General features: G+C 67.2%; 1 protein-coding gene across 2 annotated transcripts in view; it reads right to left on the reverse strand.

The window, feature by feature from the left end:
- Positions 1 to 8,663, reverse strand: part of CPZ (carboxypeptidase Z) — a 29,629-nt gene extending 20,966 nt beyond the window's left edge. The window contains exons 1-3 of one of the 2 annotated variants that reach the window (XM_049630224.1): positions 8,324 to 8,471; positions 3,109 to 3,141; positions 1,633 to 2,007 (exon numbers count right to left, since the gene is read on the reverse strand). In XM_049630224.1, coding sequence (XP_049486181.1) covers positions 1,633 to 2,007; positions 3,109 to 3,141; positions 8,324 to 8,423 — 508 coding nt within the window. In that variant the 5' untranslated portion in view covers positions 8,424 to 8,471. Of the gene's footprint in view, positions 1 to 1,632; positions 2,008 to 3,108; positions 3,142 to 8,323 lie in introns of both variants that reach the window. The other variant, XM_049630225.1, reaches the window with a different exon arrangement.
- Positions 8,664 to 9,568: the final 905 nt, after the last annotated feature.

Here is a 9,568-nt window from a genome sequence, read left to right on the forward strand (position 1 = left end):
GGAGGGAGTGAGGGGAGGGAGGGAAAGGAGGGGAGGGGAATGGGAGGGAGGGAAGGGGAGAGGAGGGAGAGGAAAGAGGGGAGTGGAGGGGAGAGGAGGGAGGGCAGCTCCTCCCCACGCTTTTTAAGGCCTCCTGGGAGCAGGCCCTGGGGTCCGGGTGGGGTCGCGCCCCCTGCCCAGGGCACCACCACCAGCTGTCCCGGTGTCTGGGCGGCCGACGCGGCCCCGCAGGCTGGTCAACAGTTAATGCTTCTGCGAGCGTCTCGCTTGCCCTGTGCTTTGCTTCCTGCTCGAGACGCTTTTGGGGGAGGAAGCAGGCAGATGGAACCAGCAATTTGGTGGCGGATTGCCCAAAATAATCCCCCTCCGGCCAAGTCCAGGGCTCTCCCGGGGCGCGGCCTTGGCCCCACGGGGACGTCTGGTTCCCTTCCTCTGCAGCTACCGCACGAAGCGCGGCGCGTGGGCCCGCGGCACCGGCACTGAGGCCCGTGGGGCGACAGGGCCCCTCCGGGCCAGATCCAGGGTCGGTCCCGAGCCCCACACCCCGCCACGAGCGGCACGACTCCGGGCGGGGCTCCCCAGAGGCCAGCGCGCACGCGTGCTCGGATGTCCGCCCGTGTCCTCCCTGCCGTCGCCAGCGTGCCCACCCGGAGCCACCGACACGGCAGGCGCTCAGTGACCGTGCGGCATCCGCCCCGCCATCCGTGACCCGCCTGCTTCGCGCCAGCTCTGCCAGGCGGGCGCCCGCGCCCCTGCTGTCCCCCACCCCCCCCGCCCCCCAGAGCCTCCGCTTTGTCATCTAGGACGTGAGGTCGCGGCAACCTGACCGCTAGCCTCGGGACGCGAGTGCGGACGCCGGGAACGGCCCCCGTCCCGCTGTCCTGCACGGCCCGGTGCGGCACACGCTGGCCACCCGCGGCCGCGGCCGCTGAAATTCGTGAGAGGCGAACACACTCAACACTGAGATCCTCGACGGCACAGAACACGTTCCGAGCACGCGTGCGCGGGCTGGGCCAGCTCACGAGAGAACGATCCCACCGCCGCGGGAAGTTGCTCAGCCAGGGCTGCTGTGGGTGTCCCAGGAGGGCAGGCGCCCCGGACACCTGTCCCGCTTACCCGGACGCCCCGCCAGGGCGCACGGCAGACGGCGTGGCGGGCACATGCCCCAGCCCTCACGCAGGGCTCACTCCCCCGCAGCATCCCCGCCAAGCGGCCCCCCGGAACCTCCTTGCACGCCTCCCCGAGACGAGCAGCTCGCCACCTCCCGGGGCTGCCCCTCGCACCCCTGCCGGCTCATCCACCCGAGACACCGAAGCCCCGCCCTCCAAGCCCCACCCACTGCCTTCCTGAGCCACGCCCCCCGCCCCCCACCCCACCCCCACCCCCCCGCCCCAGGATCCCACGTGCAGTCTTTCGCGCCCCCGGCCACAGGCAACCCCAGGCTTTGCCCAGCAGGCCTCGTGGGGGAAGCACCCTCCCACAGCAGCCTGGGGCCCGGCCACACTCTCCCTCACACCCGAGCTCCGGCCCAGCCTCTGAGGCCCCCCTATGGGGGGGCGGGGGGGGCACCTTTCCCCATGACTCGGTTGTCCCACCCGAGGGCACCAGCGCAGCCCCCGGGGCCCCACGCACCTCGCAGCTTCTCCAGGGGGTCGTGGCAGCCCTCCTCCACGCTGGCAAAGTAGCTGCCGCAGTCGAGGAAGTAGGGCCAGGCCATGTCGATGGCGTCGAAGGCGGGCTGGCAGGCCTCCCGCAGGTCCTCACACACGTGCCGGCAGGGCCTGTGCACGCGGCCGTCCCCACACCGGGGGGCCAGCACGGCGCAGCCCAGCAGCCGGAGGTCGGGATTGCACTGGCCCTCCAGGAGGTGGTGCAGGACGCTCAACAGGATGTACTCGGAGCTGGACTCCACCGCCTCCCGGGACCGGAGCCCCAGCAGGGTGGGGAAGGCCGTGTGGTTGTAGGCCACGTCGCTGCAGGTCCGGAGCTGCGGGTCCACACACGTGGCTGGGGGCAGGCGGGGTCACCGGGTCACTCCCTCCCTCCGCGACCCGCACGGTCGTCCGTCAGACGCAAGCCGGCTCCCCTGGGGGAAGCCAGAGCCCGGGGCGGGGGTGGGGTGGGGGGGACAGACGGGGCTCCTGAGACCGGGTGAGCCCCGGGGCAGGCCGCCCTGGGTCTCAGCTTCCACAGCTGCAAAACGGGTGCAGCCAGCCTTGCCGAGGGTCTGAGGCACCGGGAGGCACGAGAGAGGCCAGCAGACCCGGGTTTGGCAGAAGCAGGCGCGAACCCTCCCAGACTCACAGCCCCAAAGCCGACGAGTCCTCGCGGGTGCGCCCAGCTTGAACCGCCTCGTGTCTCTAGGAAAGCGGCCGATGCCTGAGTGGTTAGCTCGGGCTCAGGGCCTGAAGAGAGGGCTGGGTGAAGACAGCCACGGCCTCGCCCGGCCTGACCCCGTTCCACGTCTCCCCAGGGTGTCCGGGGTACGGGGCCTTGGGCGTCACCGGGCATTTTCACACGCGTTCGTGACTCCCGTGTCTCCCCTGTCCGCCCCGCAGGCCTCCCCAGGATGGAGCTAAGTACGCTGTTGTCCCCACGCCGCCCCCCCCCACGTTCCGCGTGTGGCAGCTCACGGTACAAGTTACGAGATTTTGCCACTTTTCTGTGTCAAAGTCTAAAAGGACCAGGTTCTTTCTACTCAGCATTTTTCTGCTCAAAACTTTTTACATGTGTCATTGACTTTCATACTGAGAAAATAGTCTCCTGCTTTTCAAAAAAAAAAAAAAAACAAACCTGGCCCCTCCCCCTTAGAATACAGGGAGGGGATGCCCACGTGGACCGACGCCAGCCGTGAGGGGAGCAGGGATGTCTGGAAGGAGCACTTTCTGGGGAGCCGGGGCACAGCCAGGGTGGAAAGCCCCAGCTGCCCACAGGGAAGGTCCCTCCTCTTTCGTTTGGTCTGATCTCCAGCTTTTTAAGAAGGGCTCTGGGCCTTGTTACTAATCACCGGCTCCGGAACCGTGGTCCAGCTCTCTAAGGGGCTTGGACAGCGTCGAGGGGCTGCATGGCTCCCACAAAACAAAAAGGAGAGAAGCCCACGTGCCTTACCACTGTCTGCAGCTGAGGGCCCGTGGCATTCACCTGGAAAGAGAAATGTCATGCTGTTAGGGGCGCGGACCCGTCATCCCGTCCCCCTGAGAGTATGCACCGAAGACAGCCCGTCGCTTACACCCCGTGTCTCGCCGGGTCTGCACCACGGCCCTCCGGTGCCGGGGGAACCGTCACCCGCCCTCTGCGGGGGAGGACACCGGGTCCCCGACAGGTGCCGTGAAGCGCCTAAGGAAAGACAGCCGGAGCGCGGTGAGGGTTCTCTGCGTCCATCTGGCCCCAGAGCCTGGGGCAGACCGGCAGGGTGCGGCCAGACCCGCTCGCCGGGACACGGGAGCCCTGGCCGAAGGTGTCCACCGGGCCCCGAGCTGGAAACACCCCCGCGGTGGCCTGGTCTCAAGCTTCCGGCAGTTGGACAACCAGTCCCGGCAAAACTCTTGACTCTTTAACAAGCAGTTCTAGAATCCTGTGCCACACGTGGCTCTGCCCCACCACTGACTCTGACCCCACGTCATTCAAAGCCCCTGCGCGTCACACGGGTGCCTGCTCCCTGCCTTCCAGAACACTCTGCAAGAGCGGTGCTCCACCGTGTCCTGAGCTGGAAAGAGTTTCCTCTTCCCAGAGAAACACACAAAACTCCTCAAGGCCCAGGCACACAGACCCGGCAGTGAGAGCCCTGGGAAGGCCAATAAAACCAACCTTCATCAATGCCACCCGCCCGGTCCCTATCAGAAGGTCCCCGGTGTTCTGGGGGCTCCGAGAGGGAGGAGCTGATCCGGAGAGATGGAAATCGGCGTCAGATTTAGAGCGTGGCTGGCCCCAGACCGCCCCCCGGGCAGGAGTCCCGGGAGCAGAGGGCAGGATGGGGGGCAGAAAAAGTGGGAGCCCAAGGGGGAGGCAGGTGCAGTGGGGAGCCCAGAAGATTAGATGCGCAGGGAAAAGCCTGTGTTCTAATCCTGTAACGTCACACACAACCCAGGCCTGACCCACGAGTCTGAGAAGGGTGGGAGCCCCTGGTCCCGGGGGGCTGGCCAGGCAGCTCCCCCTTTCAGGAACCCCTGCACGCGGTTCGCCCTCCGGGGACCAGGCAACCGCAGCCCGGGCCCCGCGGCAGGCCGGCTCCCAGCGCTCTCGCGGGCCGGAGACTACAAGGCCGCCCCTCGCCGCCTGGCTTCCACTCCCAGCCCTGGTGACAGAGGAGACACCGGACTGTGCACAGACCGTCCACGGGAACACCTTGGCCCTGGGGCTCGCCCTCCCTCCCTGTGCGAATAATAGGGGGCCCAGTGAGAGAAATTATTCTCTGGCCGTGGGAAAGGCGGCAGGCAAGAGAATAATTTTCCTCAATCTTCCTCAATTCTGCCGGCTCTAATACAACAGGGGGCTACACTGTGCCCACCAGCGCCCTCGGGTCCCCGAGGATGAGCACACTGGCGGTGACAGAGCTGGGGGACCCCAGGCGGCAGAAACCGCCTTCCCCCCTCAGCACGCAGGGGCAGGCGTTTCTGGGCTCCCACCCGACACTGCCCGGAGCTCCAAAGTCTTGAGGGTCTGACGTGCTCCCCGATTCGTGCCCACCGCCCTCTGCACAATGAGAGGCGTGACGGGCTGGACCCACACTTGAAGGAAAAAAGGAAAGAGAAAGAAACGGACCCAGCACCCTGCTTGGGACATCGCGGAGTTACCTGGCCGCCTCGTGGCTGAAGGCCCCAGGCGATGCCAGAGCAGAGCAAAGGATCAAGTCTGTGCAGGGCCCCGCGTGCAGGCATCCGTGCCCCACGTTGCCCGGGTGGCATTTGCCCCACCGAGATGCACGCTCAGTGGACTCCCTGCTACAGCCCGCGTGAGCACGCACGGGGCCGGAGGCCGTGACCCAGAAAGTCGGCGCAGGAGCCCGGGGCCTCACGACGGCCGGCCGGGCGGAGGGCCCCTGACCCCGCTCCCTACGCCCGCATCCGCGGAGCCCGCCTGTGCCTGCACTGAGCTGCGGGTGGCCCAGTCTGCAGATCCGTTCAGACCCTGGGCACGTCCAGTGAGCAGGACGCCCCCTTGGCCCGGGGGCCCCGCAGCCTCAGGAAACCAGGAGTGGAGAAGTGACCCCCACGTCTGCCCCCTCAAAATGACCACGGGCCACCCAAGTGGCTGGGTCGGAGTGGATGTGACAAAGGGTCCCTCCGGGTTTTAAATGGCTTCAATCTGTAACTGAAGTTTGGGGATCGGGTGCCTTTCTGGGCCTCAGTTTTCTCATCTGTGAAATGGGGGTGACGATAGGGCCCGCCCGATGGGGTGACACCTGGGCCCAGTAAGGGCTCCACAAACAGCAGCTCAGGGGGCTCACAGGCCAGAGGAGGGACTGGCCACCGTGTCCTTGATGTCCGTGGGATGGACACGTGGGAGGCATCTGCCGACTTGGGCACCAGGACTCCCAGGGTGGCGGCCAGGAGCCAGCCAGCCAGACGGACGGATGCGCGTCCTGGGGCTGCCGTTACCAAGTCCCACAAACTGGTGTAACAGACACTGAAGGCCCGGTTCCGGAGACGGCGGCCTGGAGTCGGGGGGCCGGCAGGCCAGGCCCTTCTGCAGGATCCCGGGGAGGGTCCTCCCTGCCCCTCCCGCCTCTGGGCCCCCCGACGATCCTTGGCGTGCAGCTGCATTACCCCCATCGTCACATGTCCCTCTGGTGGGTCTACGTCTGTTTCCTCCTCTTCTAAGGTCACCAGTCACTGGATTTGGGGCCCACCCTGCACCCGTATGACCTCATTTTACTCGGACTGTACCTGCAAAGACCCCATTTCTCAATACGGTCACAGACACAGGCACGGGGGCGTTAGGACTTCAACGTTTCTTCACCGGTGCGTGCAGGGGGTCACACAGCTCCACCCTTGACAAGAGGCAGGCCCCAGGGTGTGCTTTCGGGGAGCTGAGGGGCTGGGGCGGGGTCAACACAGGAGTCCGCGGGTCTGGCCGCACCGGGCAGCGTGCCCCCGCTAGCCACGTGGGGTTACCGGGAGCCCGAAGCACCCGGTCCATGCCCACACGTACCGTGCGTGTTAAGTGCTCATCAAATCTCAGATTTAGTCCTAAAAACAGGATGGAAAATACTTCATTCGTGGGTTTGGTACTGAGGACGACACACTGAAACGTCACATCGGCTGACCCAAAATCTGTTACTCCGGTGAATTTCACCTGCTTCTCGTCACCTCTTTAGTAGGACCACTAGACAGTGTGGAAGCATCACGGGCTGGCGTCCTTCCCTGCAGACGGTACTGATTATCTGTCCTCGGGCGCTTCACACATGCCTCTTACGCTAGGTGACCACAAGGTGTCAGCATGTCTTTGAGGGAGGGACCCAGGCTGACCTGGGGCTGGCCGGCTCCCTCCCTTCCTCCCTCCCTCCTTTTTTTTTTTTAGTGTTTATTTTGAGAGAGAGAGAGAGAGAGTGTGTGTGTGCGCGTGAGTGGGGAAGGGGGGCAGAGGGAGAGGGAGAGAGAGAATCTCAAGACGTAGGTCTCGAGCTCCTAATCCTGAGATCATGACCTGAGCCAAAATCAAGAGCTGGACGCTTAACCCACTGAGACATCCAGGTGCCCCTCCCTCCCTCTTAAGTGGAAGGTAGTCCTGGCCCAGGCCTCCTCTAACAGATGAGACACCTGAATGGGGCCAGAGAGGTCAAGCCATCTGCCCAAGGCTGCACAGCAGAGAAGAGGACTAAGGATTTGAACTCGGAACCGCCTGGCCCCCAGCAGCTTGAACGTTGCCTCGGCCCCCTAGGCCCCCCGTGAAGACCTGGGGAAAGGCAGGAGGGGAGGGTCCAGGCCTGCTCTGAGGCGCCAGGACAGGTGCAGTGGGGACACGGATAGAGTCCTCAGGTAGAGCAGCCTGGACACAAGCCGCCGGGCCCCCACCCCGCGCCAGCCTGCCGTCTGGAAAAGCCACTCGGCTTCCTGGGACCACGCACGCTCCTCTGTCGGGAGTGAAAATGGGGCTGGAGGGTGGATTTATTCCGGAAACGGTCACCAGTGCGGCCACAGGGCCCCAGCCAGAGAGCCGCCCCGCCCACCCCTCAGGTGAGGAAGGAGCGTCTTCGCCCTGGGAGAAAGACTGGCCAGGGAGAATCTCCTGGAGGAGGGGGCCGTGCTCCCTGACTGGCCCGATTCTAGACAGTCGCCGGGGTCTCACGGGCCCGGGGGAGGTCCCTTCACAGCACAGTGTGAGTTCCACGCACATTCCCCATGCGCACCTGAGCACACGGCACGCACACACCTACACTCTCCGCCTGGGCCTTTCTGCAGAAATGGGGGGAGGGAAGGAGGGGGGGCGAGGGTCGCAGGTACAGTGACAATGCTGACGGAGAAGGAAGAAAAGGGAAGATCGGCATCGGCGCATTTGCGACGGGCGGTTGGCTCCTGGCACATCCACAAACCCTGCACTTGAGAGATTTCAAATCTGACACGCCCGGAGCCCTGTGCCCGGGGTGGGGGGGACCCCCACCCTCTGGGGACAGAGACGTCTGCTGCTGATAAGGACTCTGAGGACAGGGGACTGGGCACGTGGATGCAGGGGAAACCAGCCCACTCCGGGAGGGCGGGTGTGGCTGGGACCAGAGCCCAGGACTCCAGGACCCCCGCCTGGCCGGCACCCCACGCTCTCAGGTGAGACCACCTCCCCTCCGGGGTCCCTGGATGTCACCTTTCCCCCTGCCCCAGAGCCCTCCAGGCGCACCCCCTCCCTCCCAGGTGACCACGCCCCCTCCCTGGGGACCCAACCCCTCCCGGGCCCTCAGAGCCCGCTTCCGGAGATACTGTTGCCCACATCAAGGCGGAGGGAGGGAGGGTGGGGTCTAGACAGGGTTTGCGGCGGCCCACGGGCTGCCCCTTCCTGGAGGGAACAGGGATCTTGGCTGCCCTCTCCTCTGTGAAGTCCTGACACCTGCTCCCTAGGACCCCACCAGCAGGGCGCCCCACCCGCCGTGCGCTGACCCCGGGAAGAGGACCACCCTGGCCTGGGCACGGCGCCCCTCCGCTGCCCCAGCTGCCCGCTGCGCTCCCCGTGGGGTCCCAGCCCCCCTCTACCCTGCGAGCCCAGTGCCCCCTCCCAGATGGCCACGAGGTCCAAGGTCACGGGCGCCCCTCGGGACGTGCTCCGGGGCCAGGGGTCGCGCGCGGGGGGGAGGGAGGAGGGGAGGGAGTTCCCGGCGCGGGGTGGTCCGCCTTACCGGCGCGCCCCCGGCCGAGAGGGCACCCCGGCCCGGCGGCGACAGCGGCCAGCGAGGCCAGCAGCAGCAGCGGCAGCGGCGGCGGCGGCGGGGGCGGCATGGTGGGCGGCGGGCAGGCGGCGGCAGGAGCGCAGTGATGTGGCACTCGGGCCGCGGGGCGAAGGCCGCTGGGCTCCCGCCCCCCAGGAGCGCGAGCGTGGAGTCGGGTTACAGCAGGCGGAGGGACAGAGCCTCGCAGCCCGCTTCCGGCCCAGGGCCCGCCCCCTGGGCTGGGCGCCCCCCTGGGGCTCGGCTCCCCTCCCCCCTGAGGGCCCCCGGGAGCCGACCTCCGCGCCCCCTCCTCATCCCAACCGCAAACCCCTGTTTCCGGACACGATGGATCTGGGGGCCAAGTGGGTCCTGCCCTCGTGCTGACCCCCGCCGGCCAAGAACCCGGCCAAGTCACTCCTCTGTCCCGTGAGGGGAGGAGGCAGTGTCCCCGGCTGCCCCCACCGCGGCGGGGGTGTGTAGGAGAAGGGTCTGTGGGGGACGGTTGTTTAGGCACCGGGAGGGGGCGGGCGGCTCCCAGTGGCCTCGGGAAAGCCCTCACCTCTGAGCCCGTCCCTGTCTGCGCCCTGGGGAGAGGCCCCTCCTGGCCGCTGTGGCAGAGCCCGGCAGGGCGCCTGGCACCAGGGCCCTCGGTGAGATGAGGCGGCCCCACTCAGCCGGCCAGAGGAGCCCACAACACCAGCCAAGCGGTGGCAGGGAGTCTCGGGGTGAGCCCCCCTCCCCGCCGGATGAGGGGGCACGGGCCACGCGGCGGGTCCTCCGAGAGCCCAGGGTAGACGCCCCTGCCACCCTGCCCGGTCGGCTCTAGGGGTGCAGGAGGATCCTTCCCACCCGCCTCCCCCCCCCCCAGCCCCTGCCTGCGCCCCGAAGCCATTTGGGCAGGAAGCCCAAGGGGCCTGGGAGGAGGGAGGCTCCGGACCCGACGGGAGGGAAGCCTGGGCCCCGGAGCCCCCGGCTCACTGGGCGCCCAGAGCCTCGCTCTCTTCCAGGGCCAGCACCGCTCGGGGACGCGGCCGACGCCTTTGAAGCACCCGCTTCTCGGAGCCGGGCAGGTGCTGGCTCTGCCGTCCAGATGTGCACACATCTGCCCGCCAGCCACTTGTCACGGCCCCACAGCTGCCGTCCAGCCCCTGGTGCGCTCGCGCCCCGGGCCGCGGGGACGATGCCAGCTGGACACCTGGGTCTGCGTGCTAGCGG

Source organism: Panthera uncia, chromosome B1 (genome assembly GCF_023721935.1).
Source record: "Panthera uncia isolate 11264 chromosome B1, Puncia_PCG_1.0, whole genome shotgun sequence".
Taxonomy (NCBI): Eukaryota; Metazoa; Chordata; class Mammalia; order Carnivora; family Felidae; genus Panthera; species Panthera uncia.